General features: G+C 39.0%; 1 protein-coding gene across 1 annotated transcript; it reads right to left on the reverse strand.

The window, feature by feature from the left end:
* Positions 1-26,590, reverse strand: LOC110380548 (major facilitator superfamily domain-containing protein 6). The gene is made up of 10 exons (XM_064042941.1): positions 26,179-26,590; positions 13,422-13,567; positions 12,508-13,114; positions 11,875-12,056; positions 9,535-9,671; positions 8,889-9,004; positions 4,357-4,475; positions 3,407-3,533; positions 2,782-2,925; positions 1-2,238 (listed from the first exon to the last, which is right to left on the reverse strand). The coding sequence occupies exons 1-10, from the start codon at positions 26,240-26,242 to the stop codon at positions 2,117-2,119; spliced, it is 1,764 nt and encodes a 587-aa protein (XP_063899011.1). The 5' UTR covers positions 26,243-26,590; the 3' UTR covers positions 1-2,116.
* Between the last annotated feature and the right edge of the window lie 1,224 nt (positions 26,591-27,814).

Below are 27,814 nucleotides of genomic sequence, written 5' to 3' on the forward strand. Positions count from 1 at the left end.
TCTTACAATATTACCTATTATAAAGTTATATGTTGGCTCACAGGCTTCATCATCCTCCGAGCCTTTTTCCCAATCATGTTGGGGTCGGCTTCCAGTCTAACCGGATTCAGCTGAATACCAGTGCTTTACAAGAAGCGATTGCCTATCTGACCTCCTCAACCCAGTTACCCGGGCAACCCGATACTCCTTGGTTAGACTGGTGTCAGACTTACTGACACCAGTCTAACTGGCTCACCGGCTTTCGAGAGATAATTATTAAATAAATACTCGATACAATAAAATTGTTCGATCTTGACTTTATTTAAAATATTTTATTCTGCTTTTTGTGATTCTTATTGATTGACTAGTTTTGACATAGAAAATATTAACATAACGGCAAAAACATGGGTGTTATAAGTTTGACCGCTATGTCTACCTATGGCAACGTACCTAGGTCTCAAATTGATATAGTTATCGGCGCGGATATTGAGCCCTGACCTTCACCTGCGCAGAAGTGGTTTATTGGTTTATTGCCTTAAGTGTACAGTGCGCAAAGCGATCCCCACTCTTCCGCCGAGAGCTCAATATCCGTGCCGGTAACTATAAACTAATTTTGATGCAGTTTTTTTTAGATGGAAGCCGGTGTTCCAGCTGACTTCTTTTATCAAAATTGGCTTAGTATTTTAATTTCAGTTAAACATAATAGATATGTAAATCATTTGCATATAATAATATACATATTTAAATCTTGTTATTATTTTCATATTATGTACCTACTATTATTAATAAATAATATATCTGAATTACAAAATGCAGATTAAAACATTTTGACTTTGACTTTGAGCCTCTACAAAAAACAACTTGAAATAAAAACCCTGTATTTATATAATGCTAGCCGTTTTCCCGCGGTGTCACCCGCGTCCCGTGGAAACTACTGCCCGTACTGGGATAAAGTATAGCTTATGTTACTTGAGAAGAGTGTAGCTTTCCAACAGTGAAAGAATTTTTCAAATCGATTCAGTTGTTTCCGAGCCTTCAGGGTACAGACAAACATATTTTTTTTCCTCTTTATTATATAAGTATAGGTAAAATTGATATTTGGAATACAATATTGTATAATATTAATATAATTATTTTTTATTTAAAAAACATTGGCAAATCATTCAGTCATTTCATTTCTATTTGATAATTCGAAAAACAAGATTATTTTACAAAATGTTCAACTCAGTCAAAAAAGGGTAATAAAATATTTGAAAATTATAACAACAAATATACTTAAATTAAAATAGAATGTAAACAACCATTTCGTCTTATATTGATTTAATTTTTTAAACTTCATTTTGGCTTTTTTTGTTTCTCAAAATGGCACATTCTTTGATATAGGTACTTATATACATATATAGACTACGTTGAGAGAAAAAATATTACTATGCCCAAAATAATGTTTCAAATCTATTCAAATCCAAGTTCACCAACAATATAAAAATCAGTTTTTTTTTAACAATTTTTTACTATAAATTTAATAAAAAAAAACGGACGTTTATGTTGTCAGTGAAATTGGGCCCTAAGATTTACCTAAATACAAATAGTAAATAGGTATAATGAATTATAAATTGTATATTATATGTCCAAAGCGTTGCAGAAAAGATGTTATTCTTACTCAAAAGAAATTCTATTTCATGTTTCAACACTTCTTCGCTTTAAAGGAGCCTAGGCTTTTAGGCCCGAAATTAATAAACTATTTATAGGTAGATTTATTTACTAACTACATTATACATACATAATGTACGATTTTCAATTTACTTGCATACTTTTTTTACAGAAAGTAAAATGAGTTTCTTCCTTTCCATTTCTGACATTGCCACATTTTGTATCTCACAACTGACCTAAAACAATCAAATCTACCAAAAAAATAATTTACTAACTTTTGTCTCTAACATGATAAATTAAATCAAGTCCTCATAACAAAAAAAAACTCTTAAAAAAGTACCCTTCATACATACATAAATATACATTGGTACAAAAAATAAATCAATAACATATCTATTTTCGATAGTAGGTACCCTTCATATATAATTATATATTAAAAAATCAATATTTTCTATAGACAAGTGGCGCCATCTCTTATCGCAATCTGTTACCTGTCGACTTTGTCATCCCCGTTGAGTGGTACCGTCGTGTGATGATAGATGGCGTTACTGTGCTCCTGTAGCATCTTCTCGCCCTCTTCTGGGATGCCTTCTGATGGTTGTTTGTCGGCTAAAAGAAGATACAAAAAGTTTGTTAAATAGTTTTTGGGGTTCACATATTTGTTAGGTCAGATAGGGCAGTCGCTCCTTGTGGCACACTGGTACTTAGCTGCATCCGGTTAGACTGGAAGCCCACCCCGACATAGTTGGGAAAAGGCTCGGGAGATGATGACATTATTAAGTGTCCGTCTAACTTAAAAATTTTGGTAAATGTTACAGCTGTAGTTAATCATCTGTCCGCCTTTTTGTAATTATGTTGGGGTCGGCTTTCAGTCTCTGGATGTAGCTGAGCACCAGTGTGCCGCAAGGAGCCACTGCCTATCTGATCTCCTCAACTCAGTTACCCGGTAAGTGGTAACTGTAGTTAGCGCGAGTTACCGCGGCTGTGGTACATAAAGGGCTTCAGAAGGAACATGGTGGGTTTTAGTCAGTAAGTCTGACACTCCCTCACGCTGCATACACAATAGGAGATGATTTTCTTCATTTATTTTTTAGATGATGATCGTTTGATGATTTTCTAACAAAAAAATATATAAGTAGGTATAATACAAACCTGCTTTCTCCCTGCTAACCAACACAAACAGGCCAGCGTGTATAGCCGACGCTAATACGGCCACCCCGCCCAACACACGGAAGGCGCCGCGGCCGCCCGCCCAGCTGTATAACTGTCCTCCCACTAGAGAACCTATTGCGAAGCCTGTGGATGAACATTAAATTAAATCATCGTCATCTCCCAAGCCTTTACCCAACTATGTTGGGATCGGCTTCCAGTCTAACCGGATGCAGCTGAGTACCAGTGTGCCACAAGGAGCGACTGCCTATCTGACCTCCTCAACCCAGTTACCCGGGCAACCATTTATTGAAACTTGGTTGCACAATAACACTTTTTGAACGTCAAAAACTTACTAAAGGCTGCCCCATCCTTTACCACTTCCTATGTGTTTTTGTTGGGAAGAAGTAGCGCAACAAACTCCCCCGCAACACATGTCTTCACCCCCACGTAACTAACTTTACTGTACCCCAATTTCACCCACACGTAACTAACTTCACCCGCGCGTAACTAACTTCAACCCAACTTCACCCACACGTAACTAACTTCACCCGCACGTAACTAATTTCACCCACACGTACCTTACTGTACCCAAACTTCACCCGCACGTTACTAACTTCATCCTTACCTAGTCCGTCATCCATCCCTGCCACGATCCCCTGCACGGTGGCGGAGTATCCCTCCGGCGCCACATGTGCCGCGTAGCCTACTATAGTAGCGTAGCATAGCGCGTATGTAGGACCTTGCATTATACCCTGAAGAACAAAAAAAACGCTTTAAGTAAATAATTATTTTCGCCCCAAAATTATTGAAATAATTTGAAAAAATCTTTCACTGTTGTAAAGCTAACCTCGTCCGGAGTTACTGTTACAGTCTTTTTAAGCCACGTATTCACTGGGAAACAATCAGATACACCGTTTCTGAAACATCACGTAGATGTTTACAGCAACAATGTTTCGGAAATTGTGCCGTCCACAGAAACAAAATTAACAAACAAACAATTGAAACAAATAATTTTGTTTCAGAAACACGTATATATTGTTTCTGAAACAGTGTTTATAAACAATTGTTTCTTAGTGAATACATGGCTTTATCGTCCCACTGCTGGGCACAGGCCTCCTCTCACACGTTCACGCGTTAATCACACTCGTCCAGAGTATCATAGCCTATATTTTATCCCGGTGCGGGCAGTAGTTCCCACGGATACGGAAAAGAAAGATGAACCCGCAGGAAAATACATAGCTAGTATTTTCCTGCGGGTTCATCTTTCTTTTCAGTAAAATAGTTAATGAAATGGAGTATAATGTGTAGGTGCGAGTCAATTTTAAATGGTCAAAAACCACTCACTAAAATATGCATTATTGTAGTTTTGATATTTTTATTGTATTTTTGTCAAAACAGCACCACATCATCTGTAAAAATAATGTCAACAGTCAAACTATCACAGTTCATTTTTAGTCTGATGGTAAACGGACGGACGGACAGACGGTCAGTCAAGTATTACTAAAAGGATCCCATTTTACCCTTTAGATACGGTACCCTAAAAAAACAACCTTCTGAAGTACAAAATAAACTTACCTCAATAAACACAAGATGCCACGGGTTCTGTATAAACGATATGCAAACCATTCTTACGCCGTAACAGAATAGCGACACAGTCAGCGTCGTGCCGTAACCGAAACGTTTTATTATTTTACCTGAAAATAGGGATAACAACATAATTATATTTTATTTTTAGTATGTAAATATAGACGTTTTATATAATTAATTATTTTAATAAATACATACAGGGTGTGTCGTTCACAATCACATTAAATCTAATCACATATACTTTATGATATTCTATGTCGAATTGCAAAAAAATTAACCTAATCCATTCAGTGGTTTAGCCACAGGAGACATTTTTCGTTTTTCTAATTTACAACATCATGGGTAAAGCAGAGATATAGTTAGGAGTATCGAATGTTTTGATCAGTTGACAGCTGTTAGTTTTGGTTTGTTCCCACTAGTTCTACTGCTTAGTTCTACCGTAGAACTAATGGGAACTTTTTTTCCCACTAGTTCTACTATTTGAGGTGTAACAAAATAGTAGAACTAGTGGGAATTATGGTTTTTATTGGTATTCCCACTAGTTCTACTGAACATTGGCAGTAGAACTAATGGGACATAATTTTGTTCTACTAGACAGAAGAAGTACAGTCGACGGCCGACAGTTGTGATTTTTTTCAGAGCTCAAAATCGATAGCAGTCAGAATAACTTAGATTTTTTTCATGAATTTCAACAAAAATCAAATGTTTTTCTTTATAAAAGTACTAGGGCAGCAGAAATAAAGAGGAGCTATTTAATCTTTTTTACCCACGACGGAACGGAGCAGGTATATGCGTTTAGGGTGAGAGATGTGACAGTCAGTACTATGAGGTTTGGACTGCAATATTTCACGAAGGTCATAAAAAATAAAAATAATTAAGTATGTCTTTTAGGTGTCAAAAACCTGTCAAGTGAAGTCAGACTTGCGCTCGACGGATTTCATACTATAATCAGGCAAAAGAAAAAACTCGTTTAAAATTAAAACGAGGTTAAAAATCTATGTAAAAACAACAATAAATATTACACACGAAGTTCTACATTCAAATCATTTTGCAGCGCTAGTGGATAAAAACAGCTTTTGCACTTAGATATTGCGGAACAAAATCACTCTTATAGATGGTGGTATGAAAACAATATTTTGTATTTGCACAAGCGTGATGTTATTCTGTAAAGTTCTCACCGTGGTCAATGTTACGGATCCAGGACATTTTTTATCTTTGTACCTCTTACATTTCCATATGGATTGCCCACTTTGATAAATTCGCTGTCGGTAAAATTGATGCCCCGATAGTAGCAAAACTTTTCCCCGTCCTCTAGAAATTATGACATGTTCACTCATTGTTATCGATATAATTACAAATTAATATTAATGTGGTGCTCGCTGAGGGGGACTGTATTTATGCTTATGACAGCTCCAAAACAAAACACAAACTAAAAAACAAAACGGTCTATGTGGCCAGTGCTGCAAAAAGTTCGTATACCTACTTGTGCGTGAACCTTGCCCCCGTCGTCGATTTATTTATAAAATAGAATTATAATTAAATAACAAAAACAATATATAACTAAAAAATAGAAAGGAAAACAAAACTACTTGCGTCGTTTACATTCGTTTTTTTTTTGGTTGCAGCTAACAATTGCTGTCATCCAAAAAAAACGCTTTTAAACATTACAAAATAATTCGCACATTTACCGTCGTACCACAAAAACTTTTAAACGTCTGTTGAACACTTGTCTAAAAAATGACAAATTATGACGTTGAACTGAGGTCCCTTTTATAGCCACACTTTTATTAGGCAAGTGTTCAACAGATGTTTAACTTTTTGTAATAAGACTGTTACCGTCTTACCACAAAAACTTTTAAACGTCAGTTTATGCCTTGTCTAAAAAAATGACAAATTATGACGTTGACATATGGTTCATTTTGCAGCCAAAATTTTATTAGACAAGTGTAAAACAGGGTTTAAAGTTTTTGTAATAACCACGGATACGGCCAGATGTCACCCAGGCCGTCGACTGTACTTCTTCTGTCTAGTAGAACAAAATGTCCCATTAGTTCTACTGCCAATGTTCAGTGGAACTAGTGGGAATACCAATAAAAACCATAATTCCCACTAGTTCTACTATTTTGTTACACCTCAAATAGTAGAACTAGTGGGAAAAAAAGTTCCCATTAGTTCTACGGTAGAACTAAGCAGTAGAACTAGTGGGAACAAACCTTAGTTTTCAAGGGAGATTTTCAATTGTTTGGAATGACTGACTTCTATATGGTGTTCTAATTTTCGCACATTTTTATTCTATTTACTTTGTTTGAAAAATGCATTTTTTTATTTTTACGTATTTTTCTTTTTCCTACATATAATAACCAGTATATTAACGCATTTCATTTAATGTGATTGTGAACGACACACCGGTTTGTTCCCACTAGTTCTACTGCTTAGTTCTACCGTAGAACTAATGGGAACTTTTTTTCCCACTAGTTCTACTATTTGAGGTGTAACAAAATAGTAGAACTAGTGGGAATTATGGTTTTTATTGGTATTCCCACTAGTTCCACTGAACATTGGCAGTAGAACTAATGGGACATTTTGTTCTACTAGACAGAAGAAGTACAGTCGACGGCCTGGGTGACATCTGGCCGTATCCGTGGTTATTACAAAAACTTTAAACCCTGTTTTACACTTGTCTAATAAAATTTTGGCTGCAAAATGAACCATATGTCAACGTCATAATTTGTCATTTTTTTAGACAAGGCATAAACTGACGTTTAAAAGTTTTTGTGGTAAGACGGTAACAGTCTTATTACAAAAAGTTAAACATCTGTTGAACACTTGCCTAATAAAAGTGTGGCTATAAAAGGGACCTCAGTTCAACGTCATAATTTGTCATTTTTTAGACAAGTGTTCAACAGACGTTTAAAAGTTTTTGTGGTACGACGGTAAATGTGCGAATTATTTTGTAATGTTTAAAGCGTTTTTGGATGACAGCAATTGTTAGCTGCAACCAAAAACGAATGTAAACGACGCAAGTAGTTTTGTTTTCCTTTCTATTTATATATTGTTTTTTGTTATTTAATTATAATTCTATTTTATAAATAAATCGACGACGGGGGCAAGGTTCACGCACAAGTAGGTATACGAACTTTTTGCAGCACTGGCCACATAGACCGTTTTGTTTTTTAGTTTGTGTTTTGTTTTGGAGCTGTCATAAGCATAAATACAGTCCCCCTCAGCGAGCACCACATTAATATTAATTTGTAATTATATCGATAACAATGAGTGAACATGTCATAATTTCTAGAGGACGGGGAAAAGTTTTGCTACTATCGGGGCATCAATTTTACCGACAGCGAATTTATCAAAGTGGGCAATCCATATGGAAATGTAAGAGGTACAAAGATAAAAAATGTCCTGGATCCGTAACATTGACCACGGTGAGAACTTTACAGAATAACATCACGCTTGTGCAAATACAAAATATTGTTTTCATACCACCATCTATAAGAGTGATTTTGTTCCGCAATATCTAAGTGCAAAAGCTGTTTTTATCCACTAGCGCTGCAAAATGATTTGAATGTAGAACTTCGTGTGTAATATTTATTGTTGTTTTTACATAGATTTTTAACCTCGTTTTAATTTTAAACGAGTTTTTTCCTTTGCCTGATTATAGTATGAAATCCGTCGAGCGCAAGTCTGACTTCACTTGACAGGTTTTTGACACCTAAAAGACATACTTAATTATTTTTATTTTTTATGACCTTCGTGAAATATTGCAGTCCAAACCTCATAGTACTGACTGTCACATCTCTCACCCTAAACGCATATACCTGCTCCGTTCCGTCGTGGGTAAAAAAGATTAAATAGCTCCTCTTTATTTCTGCTGCCCTAGTACTTTTATAAAGAAAAACATTTGATTTTTGTTGAAATTCATGAAAAAAATCTAAGTTATTCTGACTGCTATCGATTTTGAGCTCTGAAAAAAATCACAACTGTCGGCCGTCGACTGTACTTCTTCTGTCTAGTAGAACAAAATTATGTCCCATTAGTTCTACTGCCAATGTTCAGTAGAACTAGTGGGAATACCAATAAAAACCATAATTCCCACTAGTTCTACTATTTTGTTACACCTCAAATAGTAGAACTAGTGGGAAAAAAAGTTCCCATTAGTTCTACGGTAGAACTAAGCAGTAGAACTAGTGGGAACAAACCGACACACCCGATAAATTAATTTAGTCACATCCTACAGACACCAATGACTGTGTTTCGGATGGCACGTTAAACTGTAGGTCCCGGCTGTCATTAAACATCCTTGGCAGTCGTCACGGGTAGTCAGAAGCCAGTAAGTCTGACACCAGTCTAACCAAGGGGTATTGGGTTGCCCGGGTAACTGGATTGAGCAGGTCAGATAGGCAGTCGCTCCATGTGGCACACTGGTACTCAGCTGCATTCGGTTAGATCGAAAGCCGACCACAACATAGTTAGGAAACGGCTCAGGAGTATGATGATGTATTTTAAAATAATCTTACCAGAGAAGAAGAAAAACAGCAATTCTCCGATGAAACTCTCGGCGGCTACGACTACACCTTCTATTATTTTAATATTAGCGGTGTGTCCTGTTTTCTCTGCTAGTTCTTCTAAAAACCTGGAAAATATTATAAGAAAATAAAATAAAAACGTCTATTTTGCAAAGTCGACATTTTACGAAAGGTATATAAAGAACTCTGGGGCTAACCATGTACCATCAGAAATTGCCTTTTGAGGAAACAAAAATAACGATGGTAGGTAGTAATTAGGTAGCAACTCTTGGTACAAAAAACCTCAATAATTTTGCATGGCTTCTTCATACTAGATTAAGTGTATCAGTGGAGGAAATGTCATATCAGAATAGCTGTCATCTTTACCGGCTGATTGCCTTCAAAACCACGAGGGTAGCAATTGGTGGCAACTACTGTCAGCTGGTAGCAATTAGGTAGCAACTATATGTATTTCAAGGGAATACAAGAGGATTGACAGCGATTCTGATGCATAGAGGTACAGTCACGCGCAAAAAGTGTGACTCAAATCACTCAATGTTTCAAGTCGCCAAAAAGTTTAGCGAGAGAGATACGCAACACATTATTTGCAGAACAATTTTAGTGAGATCTCGCAATAATGATAATATAAAGCACTTACCAAAACATATAATAAATGATGAAGCTATCGAAGGTGCCGGCGACCACCGCGAAGCAGATGAACACGATCACTTTAGGTATTCTGAGCACATCGCGCAACGCCCTGCCCGAGTCTTCCGGACTCGACAGCGATGGCAGCTGCCGGGAACAGAGAGCATCATCATCTGCCTAGCCGTCACACAAGTGCCTTCTAGTTTAAGAGCATGAGTGTGTGACACCGAACTTAGTAGCCCGAGGTCTTTGTAACTGAGGGGTCTTTGTAATCAAGGGGTCTGTGTAACCAAGGGGTCTTTGTAATCAAGGGGTCTTTGTAACCTAACCAATGGATCTTTGTAACCCATGTGTTTGTAACCCACGCTATTTGTTAAGCATGTTTTTGTCTTACGGCCAGTATCAAAAGTTAAAGTTAAAGTAATGTCTAAAGTAAAAGTAACGGTCAAATTCGTTTTTTCAAGGCTAAAGTGACAGCAAAACTAATAGAAAAATTGAATTTGACCGTTACTTTTACTTTAGACATTACTTTGACTTTTACTTTGGCTTTAACTTTTGTTGAAGAAACTGGCTGCTAATGATACTGAAACATAAGCATATAACTATAATAAATGATGAAGCTATCGAAGGTGCCGGCGACCACCGCGAAGCAGATGAACACGATCACTTTAGGTATTCTGAGCACATCGCGCAACGCCCTGCCCGAGTCTTCCGGACTCGACAGCGATGGCAGCTGCCGGGAACAGAGAACATCATCATCTGCCTAGCCGTCACACAAGTGGCTTCTAGTTTAAAAGCATGAGTGTGTGACCCAGGGTCTTTGTAACCAAACCCAAGTGTCTTTGTAATCCAAGGTGTCGTTGTAATCAAAGGGTCTAATTGGGGTCTAATTTGTAATTAAGGGGTCTTTGCAATCATGGGATCTTTTTGATCAAGGGTCTTTGTACTCAAGGGGTCTTTGTAATTAAGGGGTCTTAGTAACCTAACCCAGGGGTCTTTGTCCAAGGGGTCTTTGCAACCTACGCTCTTTGTAATGTAACCGACGCTAAAGAAGTAGGTAAAGCAGGTTTTTGCCTTAATTATACTGAATTAGAACTATATAACTATAATAAATGATGAAGCTATCGAAGGTGCCGGCGACCACCGCGAAGCAGATGAACACGATCACTTTAGGTATTCTGAGCACATCGCGCAACGCCCTGCCCGAGTCTTCCGGACTCGACAGCGATGGCAGCTGCCGGGAACAGAGAACATCATCATCTGCCTAGCCGTCACACAAGTGCCTTCTAGTTTAAGAGCATGAGTGTGTGACACCGAACTTAGTGGCCCAAAGATCTATGTAACTATGGGGTCTTTGTAATCAAGGAGTCTTTGTAATCCAGGGGTCTTTGTAATCAAGGGGTCTTTGTAGCCTAGAAGTATTTGTAACCCATATTAATCTAAGTTATGCTCATTGCAACCCAGAGTCATTGTAACCTACGCCTTTCGTAAACCAGATTTTTGTGAAAACTTTCTTTGTAACCTAATTTTTTGCAATCCATGTATTTTGTAACACTAGTTATTTTTCACCCAGGTTTTTATAACCCTATTTTTGTCAATCCGTTTTTTTTTTGTAAGACATGCTCTATGTAACCCTGTATCCTGCAGCATGAGACTCACTCGCAGCGCGGTGCAGCTGTAGAGGTCTGCGGCGGTGGCGGCCGCGGCCACTGCGAAGGCGGGCGTGAAGTCCTTGCACTCCGCAGAGACGCTGTCCACCAGCCAGCCCGTACCCGCCGGGCTCAGTACTCCATGCTCTATGTAACCCTGTATCCTGCAGCATGAGACTCACTCGCAGCGCGGTGCAGCTGTAGAGGTCTGCGGCGGTGGCGGCCGCGGCCACTGCGAAGGCGGGCGTGAAGTCCTTGCACTCCGCAGAGACGCTGTCCACCAGCCAGCCCGTACCCCGCCGGGCTCAGTACTCCATGCTCTATGTAACCCTGTATCCTGCAGCATGAGACTCACTCGCAGCGCGGTGCAGCTGTAGAGGTCTGCGGCGGTGGCGGCCGCGGCCACTGCGAAGGCGGGCGTGAAGTCCTTGCACTCCGCAGAGACGCTGTCCACCAGCCAGCCCGTACCCCGCCGGGCTCAGTACTCCATGCTCTATGTAACCCTGTATCCTGCAGCATGAGACTCACTCGCAGCGCGGTGCAGCTGTAGAGGTCTGCGGCGGTGGCGGCCGCGGCCACTGCGAAGGCGGGCGTGAAGTCCTTGCACTCCGCAGAGACGCTGTCCACCAGCCAGCCCGTACCCCGCCGGGCTCAGTACTCCATGCTCTATGTAACCCTGTATCCTGCAGCATGAGACTCACTCGCAGCGCGGTGCAGCTGTAGAGGTCTGCGGCGGTGGCGGCCGCGGCCACTGCGAAGGCGGGCGTGAAGTCCTTGCACTCCCCGGAGACACTGTCCACCAGCCAGCCGCCTAGCAGCGCCGTCAGCCCGTACCCTGCGGTGCCCCAGGCTCGTTGGGCGCCGTATTTTGAGCCGCGGTCACCTGAAATCGTATGAACTTTTGTTGAATTCAAGGTTTAGAGGATCCAGCCCTTCACAAAGGTTCACATACATTCATATTCATTAAATTCTGGTACAAGATGTATAACACATAGGGATAGTATTATAGAGGTACTACCTCTAGGAGTACATAGGGGGAGTATACCAGGCAGTACCTAGAGGTGCATAAGAAAATATATAGGGGTAATACCTCAGGGACTAAATAGAGGGGTAAAGAGAGGTGGAACCTAGGGGTGGAACATAGGGTAAGCATATACTGCAGGGTACATAATGGAGGACATAAGGTTTAAGTTTAACTTTAAAGAGGACTGCACATTTTTACACAAATATTTGATATGGCGAATAATCTGCCATACTCATATATCAAGAACACAGTTTAGCATTTCAAACAATTCATCATCAAGTTTACCTTAAAAACAAATTAATTAACTTACCAAGTACATCAAAACACACAGCATCTCCAATACAGTTAGCCACATTGAACGCGACTGTACCAACACAAGTCAGCAACACGAACGCCCAAAACGTAGCTGTCATATAGAAGCTCTCACTTTTCTTCTCGACTGTACCTGTCAGATTGTCATTCTTGCCAACATCGGCTAAAATACTATCATTGTTTAATTTCTCTACGCTTCTCTTAGAAATATTACCCTGTATTAAATACTCATTTTCATAACACAATAAGTTACAATCCTCTTTAGGTATACAAGTCACATCTCCATCTTGGATATGATCAAAATCCATAGACAAGGTTGAGCACGATCTATTTGACACAGCGTTGTCTATGTACACTGTGTTGACAAATGTCACGTTTGACAGGTAAACGTCAAAGTTTCCCGCCACGCTGCAATTCCAGTGACAGTTATATTTTTCTAGTACTGTATTGTTTGTGTAAGTTTTTAGATAAATTGTATCGTTTAGTTTATAGACTGACTCGAGTAGTTTCGTGTCTTTGGGCTCAGGCATTGGGAGAAACCATAAACAACAGTATGAGCTGGTCATTATGGTTATAAGCAGCATGAATACTAATTTTCTGTGGGCCTGAAAAGAAAAAAAATATATTTTAAACATTGCATTTATTGACGATTCAACAATAATCTTATCTAGGTCAGTTACAACAATAATTGCGTGTCATCAAACTGGATATCGGTATCCAATGAATTATGAATTTAAAAAATATGAAATCGAGTACATTGAGCCCACTTTCTCCTCCGTGATTGAACCTATACCTTCCCTCAATAAAATCTGAAAGATTTTTTCAAAGCCCTCAAACAATCTTCAGCTTTATGACTTTAGTAAAGACTGTAGAGTCTTTGTGATCAAAATAACCAGTAAATAAACTACTCACCGGCCAAAAATCCACAACATAGCCGAACAGAGGCTTAGCAGCCGCCCACAGCAGGGGTAGCACAGCCGTCACCATCCCCATGACGCCGGGGGACACCCCCAGCTGTCTCCCGAACACATTGATCTGGGGGAGTATCGGTCCTAGGGCTGGGGGAACAAAGAAAAAGAACTTATGAATCATCTGTCTAGACTTTGAGTACTATGTTGGTCAGGTCAGTCAGGTTCTGGCACAGCAAGGGTAACATTGCCGTCGCCATCCACATGACACCCCCAGCTGTCGCCCGAACACATTGATCTGGGGGAGTATCGGTCCTAGGGCTGGGGGACAAAAGAAAAAGATGATCTGTATATTTGTATGTATAAAAATGAATCCCTATATCCCTTAGTCACGCCATCACTCGTGAACTGCAGGAACTATTAAGTTGAAAATTAGAGGGAAGGCAGCTTGGATTCGGGAAGAAGGCCATAGGATAGTTTTGGCACCATCTGGCTACTGGCAGCAGTTATCTCGGTACGCAAGTAAGACCGCGGGTGGAAGCTAGCTCAAATAAAAAGATAACTTATGAATCATCTGTCCTGTCTTTGACTACTATGTTGGGGTCAGGTTCACCCATAGTAGGGGTAACAATGCAGATACAATCCCCATGACGCTTGGGTACACCCCCAGCTGTCGGCCAAACACATTGATCTGGGGGAGTATCGGTCCTAGCGCTGGAGGACAAAGAAAAAGATAATCTGTATATATAGAAATGAATCCCTATATCATTTAGTTACGCCATCACCCGTGAACGCCTGGGACCGATTAAGTTGAAAACTAGAGGGGGAAATAGTTTGGACCCGGGAGGACATAGAATAGGTTTTATCACCATCTGGCTACGGGCAGTAGTTATACCGGCGGAAGCCAGTTTTCAAAAAAAAGGTAATTATGAATCATCTGCTTAGGCCTTGTTGGGATTGGGATCCGCTTCCAGTCTAACCTGATGCAGCATACACTGGTACTCAACCAGTGTTTTACAAGGAGCGACTGCCTTTCCAACCTCCTGAAACACTTACCGGAATAACCCAACTTATGAAAGACTGGTTGTCAAACTTTCTGGCTTCTGATGTAACGACTGCCAAAGATATTCAAACGACAGCTAGGACCCACCATTTAACGTGTCTTGCTCAGTGGAAACTCATCATGATTCCCCTCAATGGGCCCAACGTACTGAATGCTTATGATTGATCGACTTGTGCGGCTGTGACCCACTCAATCATATTTTTCTCATTTATTTACCGATCATTTTTATATACCCTAGCAAACTACACAAAACCAACTATCGCAATGAAAATTATATAAAATCTGATCTTCAACATTTTCGCTTTAGGAAAAGCCGCATATATCAAACTATAAACACGTATATAAACCAACTACATACATACATAAAATATATATCCACATACACATGTCAACATTTTATCTATCTACATATACATACATATATAATATTATAAATAAATGCATACTCATTTTAATTGACGACTTATACAGTGCAACGTATGCAGTGCAGTCATCGCTGTATCGATAAAAATAGAACTCGAGCCACAAAGAGTATTGTTTCTTATATTGATTTCACATCCATACTTTTTTTGTATAAATACGGAACCATAGAGTCACACTTGATTTTGGAAGGCGAACGTGGGGCCGAAGCCAACACGCTGAAGCCCTTTTGAGACAACTTTAATGAGCCGGGGCTGCGGGATTGTTCGAAAGAGTTACCGCGGCCCTGGCACATACGCGGCCTACGACGGAACACGGTGGTTTTTAGTCAGTAAGAGTCTGACACTCCCTCACCGCTGCTAACCCACAGCGGGAGGAGTCATTTGATGATTTTTGACGTCGTTAAAAAAAAGGTAGGTTTAAAACGCATGTTTAATTGCAGAGACTTAGCAATAAGCATTAATAGCTATTTGCACTGAGTTTTACAATTGTCTCATTAAACGAGTTTCAGCAAACAGAGTTGGATACCTCTCATAACTGTTATATGTCGTAAAAATATACTGCATAACGGTTATTAATGTAGTTATTTTAATTGCGAAATAAACCAGTCATTCTACATCGCATCTGCCTAGCCTTTTCCCAACTATGTTGGGGTCTGCTTCCAGTCTAATTGGATGCAGCTGAGTACCAGTGTGCCACAAGGAGCGACTGCCTATCAGACCTCCTCAACCCAGTTATCTGAGCAACACAATACCCCTTGGTTAGACTGGTGTCAGACTTACTGGCTTCTGACTAAACGTAACTACTGCCAAGGATATTCAATGACAGCCGAGACCTACAGTTTAACGTGCCATCCGAAACACAGTCATTGGTGTCTAAGATATACTCAGAAAGTACATACTAAGTTAGAAAAGTTGCATTGGTACTTGCCTGACCTGGAATCGAACCCACGCCCTCATAAGTAATGAACCAACTTGGTTATTTACCCAGAAGGCCAATACTTCTACTACTTCTACATTAGGCTTTATAAAAAAATAATCATTTTTCGCCGGTAGGGAACCTGCATTAGCAAGCACCCCCTTTGATGCGATCTTACGGACCCCTAACGGTACACGTACCACTAATTGGGAGAGAATGTTTTATATTGCCTTAAGGGCATAGAAAATCAAAACATGGAACAAGATATCTTGTCTTGTTTATCAAAATGAAAAAAAAAACATTTTGTATAATAGAGGCTCGAATTTCATGTAAGACATGATATGTATGTTTTTTGTGCAAAAGGCCTGAGGGTACACCTTTTTTGGGGGCAAAGAACAAGGGACGTCATAATAATACCCCCGTAGTGCCTAAGGGGTCTTCTTATGTGGTCCCATCCTTAACGGAATCTTCTTACTAATATTTATAATGTACTAGCTGCTTTCCCGTGGTTTCATCCGCGTCCCGTGGGAACTACTGCCCGTACCGGGATAAAATATAGCCTATGTTACTCGGGAAGAGTGTAGCTTTCCAGCAGTGAAAGCATTTATCAAATTAACTAGCAGTTTCGGAGCCTTTAGGGTACTAAAAACTATCAAAAAAATTTATTCTTTATTATATTAGTATAGATAGAGTATGGATAAAACTATAATTGTACCATTTAGCTATAACGATAACCAACCGTATACTTGCCGCTCATTGGTCAAATCGGCGATTTGAAAACTGAAAATAGTTCGGTTATCGTTATAGTTAAATGGCAACGCACCGTAAGTGATTTCCTTAACAAGAACGTTTTATTTAATCCCCAGACAATAGCATTATATGGAGTAGGTGTCATAAGGCATTAATTTACCTGTCTCAGATCTTTCATAATTGTTTGATAACATGTTATTAAGATAAGCGGTTATTACCTGTGTTGATACTTTGATAGGAAATATAATCTACAATTGTACAATATGTGTTACCTAATAAGTACTATAAATAAACTTTTCCATTCAACTACATCATCATCAGCCTGTCGCAGTCCACTGCTGGACATAGGCCTCTCCAAGTGCACGCCACTGAGATCGATTTTCGGCTTCTCGCATCCAGCTCCTGCCAGCCGTCTTCAATCAGTGCGTCCTACCTGTCATGACTTACGGAGCCGAAACGTGGATACTGACGGCTGGTCCACAAGTTTAAAGTCGCTCAGCGGGCTATGGAAAGAGCTATGCTCGGCATTTCTCTGAGGGATCGCATCAGAAATGAGGTAATCCGTCAGAGAACCAAGGTCATCAATATAGCCCACCGAATCAGCAAGCTGAAGTGGCAGTGGGCTGGCCATATTAGCCGAAGAACCGATAACCATTGGGTATTCAACTACACTTCTCGTAAAATTAATCCAGTCGGAAGTCGGCGACAAACGGAGAGTTGCACCATGTAATTTCAAGATAATCGAACCATATTCAGTTGTGTAATGATTTGACCAATGGGCAGCAAGTATATGTATAAAAAAACGCAAAATCTCCCAAGAATACCAATCTTTGACAGGTTGTTCTTGATTTGACAAGGAACCCGAACGCCTCCTTAGTACTAGTAACTGGTCACCGTACGTTGCTTAACCTACAAGAAGGCGCCTGACCTACCTATCTTATGACATTAGCACTATCTTTCCTACCTCCGGGTTTAAAGCCGATCTCAAAAATATGGGGAAGAGGAACCACAGAGAATAATGAGAATCATATAAACAATAGACAATAAAGAGTTTCCTCTATTTACATAACAAGATAGGCAGTAATTACTATTTAAATAAGAATTATATATTCTAAGACGCTCTGTTGATTTACTCATTAAGATAGACACACGTTTGATACGCCAAACTGGGTTAAAGAAACAGGTATCAACAAGCTTGGTGATCAACATCTGCCTGGCCTATTACCAACTATATTGGGATCAGTCGCTTCTTGTGGCACACTGGTACTCAGCTGAATCAGGTTAGACTGGAAGCCGACCCCAACATGGTTGGGAAAAAAGCTCGGAGGATGATGATTGGGATCAGCTTCCAGTCTAATTTATTTTTTTGATATGGCACCTCGTATAGGTCAGCCTAGGAGGCCTTGTACTGCTTAACCGGACTTTCTCTGTGGATGCTTTGAATTTAAGACCTCTGGCCAGGGGCAAAAGCCACCCTTGGAGTACGGCAGTCCTGGATTTATGAATAGGCCTATAGGCTTCGGCCTAGGGGCGGCAGCATCACAGGGGCGGCAGATTGGTCTTTATAAGTGTTATAGTTATCGGCACGAATCTTGAGCTCTGACCTTCACCTGCGCAGAAGTAATTTATTGGGTCTCTTTTGTGGTATGAAGTGAGGCGCGGGAGCAGGCTAAAGCGGTGATTGGTCCGCAGTGCATCGCGTCATAGCCGTCACTCGGGATTGGTTCTTTGCTAATTATTCACTTCTGCGCAGATGTAGGTCAGAGCTCAAGATTCTTGCCGATAACTATACTTTAAATAGTTCAGCCTTAAAACAGTAGCTCTTAAATAGTTCAGCCATAAAAAAGGTCCTCTTGGCCAAATTTACTTCAAATGGAAAATTATTAAGTATTTGTAAGGTTTGTACATGGGGCGGCGGAAATAAAGTAGCCTACTCTCATTAAAAATATAAAGCCGGCTCTGAGGTAAAAATATAATAGGCGGCTTAGGGCGTCGCCTAGCTACGTCATATTTTAGGGGCAATTAAAATAAAGCTTAGCAACGCGAAGTGGCGGAAGAGAAGGAAGAAACCAAAATCAAATTGTTTTTATTTCAAACTAGCTTTTGCCCGCGGCTTCGCTCCCGTCAACTGACTTCTCTACATTACACTATTTTTTTTCATAAGAACCTTCTCCTGACAATAACAAACACAACAAAAAAAGAATTAGCCAAATTGGTCCAGGCGTTGTTGAGTTATGCGCTTACCAACTCATTTTGCGATTCATTTTTATATTATAGACTAGCTGTTGCCCGCAACTTCGTCTGCGTGGGCAAGTTTCATACAAACTTTCATCCCCTATTTTATCCCCTTGGGGGTAGAATTGATCAAAATCCTTTCTTAGCGGATGCCTACGTCGTAACATCTACCTGCATGCCAAATTTCAGCCCGATCCGTCCAGTGGTTTCAGCTGTGCGTTGATAGATCACTATGTCAGTCAGTCAGTCACCTTTGAGTTTTATATATTTAGATAAGCCTTTGCAGGCTCTTATGAAACGTCAAATTAATTGCACGGTTCCAAAAAGTTGGTCTCATGGAGAAGAGCCGGCAAGAAACTCCACAAACACTCTTTTATCATAAACTAGCTTCTGCCAGCGGTTTCACCCGCATCCCGTGGGAACTACTTACCGTACCGGGATAAAAAGTAGCCTTCCTCGATAATGGGCTATCTAACACTGAAAGAAATTTTCAAATCGGACCAGTAGTTCCTGAGATTAGCGCGTTCAAACAAACAAACAAACTCTTAGTATAGATGATCAATGCTAATGCCTTGTCCTTATCAATGTTAGAATGAATAGATCTTTGCTCAGCGGTGGTTGATAAACGTGACGATGGCTATCCAGTCATCTGCCTAGCCTTTTCTAAAACTGTGTTGGGGTCCTTATACATGAAGATATATGGAAGATAGACATTTGGAGCCTTCAGGGTACAAATGAACGAAAAATGTATCCACTTCATTCTTTGCTTCAGTAACAGAGTTATATTCTAGCTGATATTATTAGTGTTTCTCTACTATACCTCTATTATATTATGTTATGCTATATCTACTGTATTATATACATAAACCTTTCTCTTGAAACACTCTATCTGATAAAAAAACGCATGAAAATCGGTTGCATTGCATGACTATAGGGACATAGGGAGAGAAGAAAAAAACAGCCAAGTGTAAGTCGGACTCGCGCACGAAGGTTTCCGTACCATCCAAACTAATATTCTATATACCTATATATATACCTACATACATTTATCGAAATCGAAATTAGCAAAAAAATCACGTTTGTTGTATGGGAGCCCCCCAAAATATTTATTTTATTCTAGTTTTCAGTATTTGTTGTTATAGCAACAAAATACATCATTTGTGAAAAGGATGATGGGTAAAATTGGCCGGTATATCCAATAAAAACCATTCGCATATCAAATGAAAGCTTAGACCCTAAGCTTCATTTTTTGTTATGGGCACAACCTTGTAAACCACCGGAGAACGAAGATATGACACCTGATAGCATAGGACAGCCCATGGCCTTGAACCACTTCATTGCATGTGGGAGGGATGTTTAAGTGCATTATTATTGTCAATCATTGTCAGAACGAGACACAAAAGGTGTCTGTGCCCATATTTTGGAAGTTTATTGAAAAAAAAAATAGATTATTTAGCAGGTAGTATTTACAACGTATGGTGTACGTATTTCGCCGTTCTGGTGGTTCTAACCGGCATAACCAATGAAAACCATTAGCATATCAAATGATAGCTTATACTCTAAGCTTCATTTTTTGTTATGGGCACCACCGTGTAAACCACCGGAGAACGAAGATATGACACTTGATAGCATAGGACAGCCTAAGGACTTGTACCACTTCATTCTGTATGGGAGCGATGTTTAAGTGCATTATATTATTGTCAATATCAGTCAGGACGTGTCACAGAAGGTGCATGTGTCCATATTTTCCAAGTTTATTGAAAAAAAAAAGATTATTTAGCAGGAAGTATTTACAACGTATGATGTACGTATTCCACCATTCCGGTGAGTCTAACCGGTATATCCAATAAAAACCATTCGCATATCAAATGATAGCTTAGACCCTAAGCTTCATTTTTTGTTATGGGCACAACCTTGTAAACCACCGGAGAACGAAGATATGACACTTGATAGCATAGGACAGCCCATGGACTCGAACCACTTCATTGCATATGGGAGGGATGTTTAAGTGTATTATTATTGTCAATCATTGTCAGAACGAGTCACAGAAGGTGTCTGTGCCCATATTTTGGAAGTTTATTGAAAAAAAGGTAGTATTTACAACGTATGGTGTACGTATTCCGCCGTTCTGGTGGTTCTAACCGGCATAACCAATGAAAACCATTAGCATATCAAAGGATAGCTTAGACCCTAAGCTTCATTTTTTGTTATGGGCACAACCTTGTAAACCACCGGAGAACGAAGATATGACACTTGATAGCATAGGACAGCCTATGGAATTAAACCACTTTGGCACGTTTAGGTATACCTATCTTCTTATTATAAACTAGCTGATCCCGCGAACTTCGTATCGTTTAAACCTTCCCTGGAACTCTACAAACATTTTAAAACCAAAAAAAGCCAAACCGGTCCAGCCATTCTCGAGTTTTAGTGAGACTAACGAACATCAATTCATTTTTATATATAAGATAAAGATAACGTAGCTTTTCCACCACTGAAAGATTTTTCAAATCAGTCAGTTCGTAGCCCATTTAATGCAAATACTTGTCGTGAGTACTTGCACAAACATCATCTAATGGCCAGGATAATACATCTTGCTTTGAAATATAATCCTGTGGTTTGTGCATCGCTACATAGATAGTATAAGACAAAGTCGCTTTTTCAGTCCTTTTATCCCTATGTCACTTTGAAAACTTAACTCTTCCAAACTGCCCAACGGATTTTGATGCGGTTTTTTAATATATTATTATATTCAAAGATAGAGTGATTGAAGAAGAAGGTTTGTATGTGTAATAACATCCGTTAAATAGTGACGAAATACTGTTTTCCCGTGCGAAGCTGGGGTGGGTCGCTACTTTTCTAATAATTCGACAACCCAGGGCCGAATATCCTGGTGCCGCAGAAAGAGGAAATGCTATCTCCAATAATGGAAATAATATACGGTGGTAGAAGTAAAAGTTTTTATGTTTTGTTTTGCTATTAAAACAATTATGCCTAGTTAAGACCGATTTATATTGATAGTCTACCCTAGGCTTATTTAAATAAGTAATTAGTTGACGAAAATACACCATGCAATGAATTTTTCTACTATGGATTGTATTTTAACAAAAAAAAAATGGTGCAAAAAGTATAACTCCTTTGTGCCCGACTGTACTTATTTCCGGTCGATTCTTGACATGAACTGTTTTATTTCAGTAACTGTATGGTGTAAGCAATAATCTAATATACATTAGAACTTTATTGGTTATCAGGCCAGGGTTCATATAAAATTGCCCATCATCCTTTCAGCTCTCTAACTATCACGGTTCATAAGATACAGCCTGGTGACCGACGGACGGACAGAGGAGCGAAAACAATAGGGTCCCGTTTTACCCTTTGGGTACGGAACCCGAAAATAGATCTCAGTGGCGTGCACTTGGAGAGGCCTATGTCCAGCAATGGACTGCGATAGGCTGATGATGATGATGATGATGATGATGTACGGAACACTAAAAAGCGACTTCGTTTTATACTATGTAGTGACATAGCTAGTGTACACTACGCATTTTGGGCTTCATTGACTATACATACATAATACACTAGCTTCTGCCAGCATCCCGTGGGAACTACTTCCCGTACCGGGATAAAAAGTAGCCTATAGCCTTCCTCGATAAATGGGCTATCTAACACTGAAAGAAATTTTCAAATTGGACCAGTAGTTCCTGAGATTAGCGCGTTCAAACAAACAAACAAACTCTTCAGTCTTATAATATCAGTATAGAAGTATACATGAGTCACAGGGAACGCGAAACACACAAGGTATCCACGACACCTATTATCTATTACATCAGTAAGTAGGATAGAATTAATCTGCGAGGCCTTGACGCACGGTCAGGTTCAAATAGGGTCGTATGCTCAAACGTATCGTTGTTGTACTATAACATTTGTTTATCTTTAACACTTCTATATGATCAATACTTCATTATCACTACATAGAAAAAAACTAAGTCGCTTTCTCTGTCTATATCCCTCATCATCCTCCGAGCCTTTTCCCAACTATGTTGGGGTCGGCTTCCAGTTTAACCGGATTCAGCTGAGTACTAGTGCTTTACAAAAAGCGAATGCCTATCTGACCCCCTCAACCCAGTTACCCGGGCAACCCAATACCTCTTGGTTAGACTGGGGTCAGACTTACTGGCTTCTGCCTACCCGTAACGACTGCCAAGGATGTTCAATGACAGCCGGGAGCCATAGTTTAACGTGCCATCCGAAACACAGTCATTGGTGTCCAAGATATACTTAGAAAGTACATACAAACTTGGAAAAGTTGAATTGGTACTTGCCTGACCTGGAATCGAACCCGAGCCCTCATACTCGAGAGGTTGGTTCTTTGCTCACTAGGCCACCACGACTTCTGTCTATATCCCTATGTATGCTTAAATCTTTGAAACTACGCAACGGATTTAGATGCGGTTTTTTTAATAGGTAGAGTGATTGAAGAGGAAGGTTTATTATGTACAATAACATCTATTAAATAGTGGGGATACTGGTATCCCATGCGAAGCCGGAGTGGGTCGCTAGTACTTAATAATAAAGAGGATTTTGTTTGTTTGGGCTCCGAACCTACTAAAATTTTGGCAGTAGTTCCCACGGGACGCGGGTAAAACCAAGGGCAAAAGCAAGTAACTGATAAAGACTGGCGTCAATGCGGGCCGGGAATAGTGAATTCTATTAGGATACATACAATTTACTCAAGAGGTCTTTAAGACGCGATGTAACCCTGACATTTCATAGACACAATCGTTAACTGTCAGTCCCAATATCATATCTATCCATTGTTTTGTAAACTAGAGATAGGGACATAGAGTCTGTGTTTCGGATGGCACGTTAAACTGTAGGTCCCGGCTGTCATTGAACATCCTTGAGAGTCGTTACGGGCAGTCAAAAGCCAGAAAGTCTGACACCAGTCTAACCAAGGGGTATTGGGTTGCCCGGGTAACTGGGTTGAGGAGGTCAGGCAGGGCAGTCGCTTCTTGTAAAGCACTGCTATTAAGCTAACACTGGTACTTAGCTGAATCCGGTTAGACTGGAAGCCGACCCCAACATAGTTGAGAAAAGGCTCGGAGAATGATGAGATAGGGACATAGAGCACATAAAGACTAGCAGAGATGTCATAACGCAAAATCTACTAAGCAAGTAGAGTCGCCAAAATCCGGTTGTTCGAGGGACGAGGACGACCTCCGCCCCTTCACGCCGTTTGACCGAACGTTTTTATTTTTAGATAGCCCATTTATCGAGGAAGACAATATATAGGCTACTTTTTATCCGGGTGCGCGGAGTAGATAGGACGCGGCTGACGCCCTGGCAAAAGCAAAATACCTGATGTTTTTAGGGTTCCGTACCCAAAGGGTAAAATGGGACCCTATTGTTTTCGCTCCTCTGTCCGTCCGCACGTCAACAACAACAACAAACGTGATTTTTTTGCTCATTTTATAAATAATGGTACGGAACCCTTCGTGCGCGATTCCGCATCGCACTTGGCCGGTTTTTTTTTTAATATTACAAGATGGAAAAAGACTAAGGAATCGTCGTTTCTTACAAAAAAAAATTTGTTGAAACAAAAAAGTATCAGGTAGAAAAATTCTTTACCTTTTTTGTCCCTTTTGAGGGAATTAAATATTTATGGAGTTGATGCAAATGTCTTGTTTGAATTAATGGTCCAAGTATGATTATTTAATGTATGTTTAGGGTAAGATGGGACTGACATCCGTTAAACTTGTGGGGTAAGGGCCTCATGCAAATACATTAAATATTAAGAAGACATTAATTCACGGCACAAAACTTAAGTCACGTGTGTCCTAATTAGGGCTGCCATCTCAAATTTTGTCAAACCCGGACAAAGATTCTGAAAACCCGGACATTTGGCTCAAACCGCGTCTTTCCCCTGGACGCGAACTAAAATATTTATTTTTTTAACTGGACCTTATTTTCATCCATTTATTTGCTTGTACACAACAATGCCGAAAAATACTTAAATTCAATGGGGTGCTTCTTTACATGAAAAGTGTCCGGTTTTTCCCTGGACATTTCTTGAATCCCGGCCTGGACGGCCCCCAAACTATGACGAATCTGGGGAAACCTGACAGGATGGCAGCCCTAGCCCCAAGGGACCTTCTTCCTACACTTGGATAACAAATAGCCTATTATTAAACGGAGTTACTTTTGCCTCTGTAATATTATTTTAGTAAGGATTTAATTTTATACATACCTAATAATCATCTTTATGGTGCTAGATTTTTTTATTAAATTCGAACAGCAAATAAAATTTAACAAAATTTACTCCCTTAACCATTTTTAAATATTCTTAACATTTTTATTTGCCTTCATTTGTATAAAAATGAATTATTGTTCATTTGTTTTTAATGTACGGGCACCTTTTCACACACAGTCGGTTAGCGTCATGCTAAGTTATTAATTAACTTGTGTTATGGGTGCTAATACAACTGATAAACTACATATAGCTACATAATATATATATTTATAAATACAAATTATAGAAGCTTGACTGATGGTTCCAATTGACTAATTTTGAAGAAGATAAATAATAATGAACATCATTGTACCAAAAATAATACAAAATTATCACAATTCAATTCATTGTTAATTCATTCATTCACAAAGACAAAGAAAACATTTTGAAAGATAACAACTCCGAAAGGTTGTTTTACTTCCAACATTTAGTATTATTTATACTCCTCCTCCTCTGAGCCTTTTTCCCAACTATGTTGGGGTCGGCTTCCAGTCTAACCGGATGTAGCTGAGTACCAGTGTGCCACAAGGAGCGACTGCCTATCTGACCTCCTCAGCCCAGTTACCCATTACTTATATATACATCTTAGCATTATTTGTAATGAATAATGAATTATTAATATTATGGAAATCATAGATTTAGGATCCCGCTACTGTATTAATTAAGATGGAAATTCATTCATCTTTGTCAAAGGAATAATAACTTGATTAGCATGTTAAAATTACATAAGTACTTTATTTGAGTCTCTATTTCCATTGCGTTTCAATTATATTATATTATATTAAACTATTTTTATTCTGTATTTTTTAATCACTAGATATTTTAATATGGTTTGATTTCACCCGCATCCCGTGGGAATTGTATAACTGTAACACCCGTAACTGGATAAAATATAGCCTATGTTACTCTGGGATAGGATACTTTCAAAAAAGTGACAGAATCTTTCAAATAGGTCCAGTAATTTTAATTTTAAATTTTTTAACCTTTGAAACAAAAAACAATTTTTCCTCTTTATTTTATTAGTATAGAAATCTTATTTTTGTTATTCTGTATTTTTTTAATAAAATAAATTAGAAAATTACTTACCCGCGAAAAAGAAAAAAAAGTGCGCCTTCACAGGCAAAAGTCCTCTGTCTATTTTCAGCTTCATTTTTTTTTAAACACCAACGACTCACTTAAACATACAGCCTACTTAAAAAAAATATCGCGGTATTATTTTTTCACTGCGAAAGGTCAATGAACGCTTATGGCATAATTTTTTTGTTCACTATAACAAGTTTTAGAATATAATTAAACTACTTTCTCTGTCTTAAAACGGCTGTTAGCAATCTAAATGGTATCATTATGAATGCAGAGTAGGTAATGAGACGACTAGATAATGATACTTGTAAATTTCACAAGATAACAACCCAGACGCAGCTAAATCGAAGATTATTTACTGAATAAACACAACAGAACACTGGATAAACTTGCTTGTCATAATAAAACTGACGTTCGCAACTATTTACGATTATTGAAGGATTATTTTGGTGTTGCCTATTAATGGTTACGAATTTCCCTTACCTTATTTATTTACTATTGCTTTTGTGTACCTCAATAATTTTAATAAAATAATGTATTCTTATTAAATTAATATAATAAATTAGAATTTAACATTCCACAGCAGTAGCTTGTTTCAAAATATACTTATTCATTGTAAGATCATCATGTATCACTAATGAATTTTAACAAAAAAAAATATAATAAACATAGCCTCTCAGACTTGCTCAGGCTAGGCAACAATACTGAAGAAAATATTTAAAAACTTAGTTTCTGTAAGATATTTCACACTTGACGTGAAACATTACGAGTAATAAATCTGTTTCACAATTAACTTCAGTTCACTATTTAGGGGTAATTTTAGACGCTGACAATACTGGAGCTGCCATGTGTCAGGTTACGTTATCAAACGTCACTGTCAAATGTTCTATTCCTGTCCTTTTCTAACAAACGGAAAATGTGGATAAATATTACCTGCCGTCTCGCTTCAACATTTCACTAGTGATGTTACTATTCCATTTTTAAAATCAGTAATTAAAAGTTAAGTCTAGCAAATATTAAATTATTATTCACTAAACGTTATAGCTGAAAAATAAAGTGTTAAAATAATTATCATCGGGCCTTATAAATAAAATACCTCGAAACATACATTACTCACCGACCCTAAAAATCTGTTGTCGCAACAATGTATGCAATGACGACCTCGATGGCGCAATGGTCACCATGCCGGACTGCCGAACCTGAGGTCCCGGGTTCGATTCCCGGCTCGGTCGACATTTGTGTGATGAGCATGCTTGTTAGCCGTGGTCTGGGTGTAACAATATGTATTTATAAATATGTATGTATGTAGCTATATGTAGTTTATCAGTTGTGTTAGCACCCATAACACAAGTTAATTAATAACTTACCATGGGGCTAACCGACCGTGTGTGAAAAAGGTGTCCCGACATTATATATATATTATATATTATATATATATTATATAAGTGTGGACGTCAAATTGTACTGTTTGATTCAGAGTTAATTGCTGAAATTATTGTTGTGTGAAGGGAATGATCTTGCTGAAAATTGAGCAGAAAATAGCTATCCGTACGGGAGTTTAGGTATAGCTATTTTAACCTGACCAAAACGAAACAAATGGTAGCTTTTAAAATAGAAGTTTCTGTAGCTAGACCTAGCAACC

Source organism: Helicoverpa armigera, chromosome 30 (genome assembly GCF_030705265.1).
Source record: "Helicoverpa armigera isolate CAAS_96S chromosome 30, ASM3070526v1, whole genome shotgun sequence".
NCBI lineage: Eukaryota > Metazoa > Arthropoda > Insecta > Lepidoptera > Noctuidae > Helicoverpa > Helicoverpa armigera.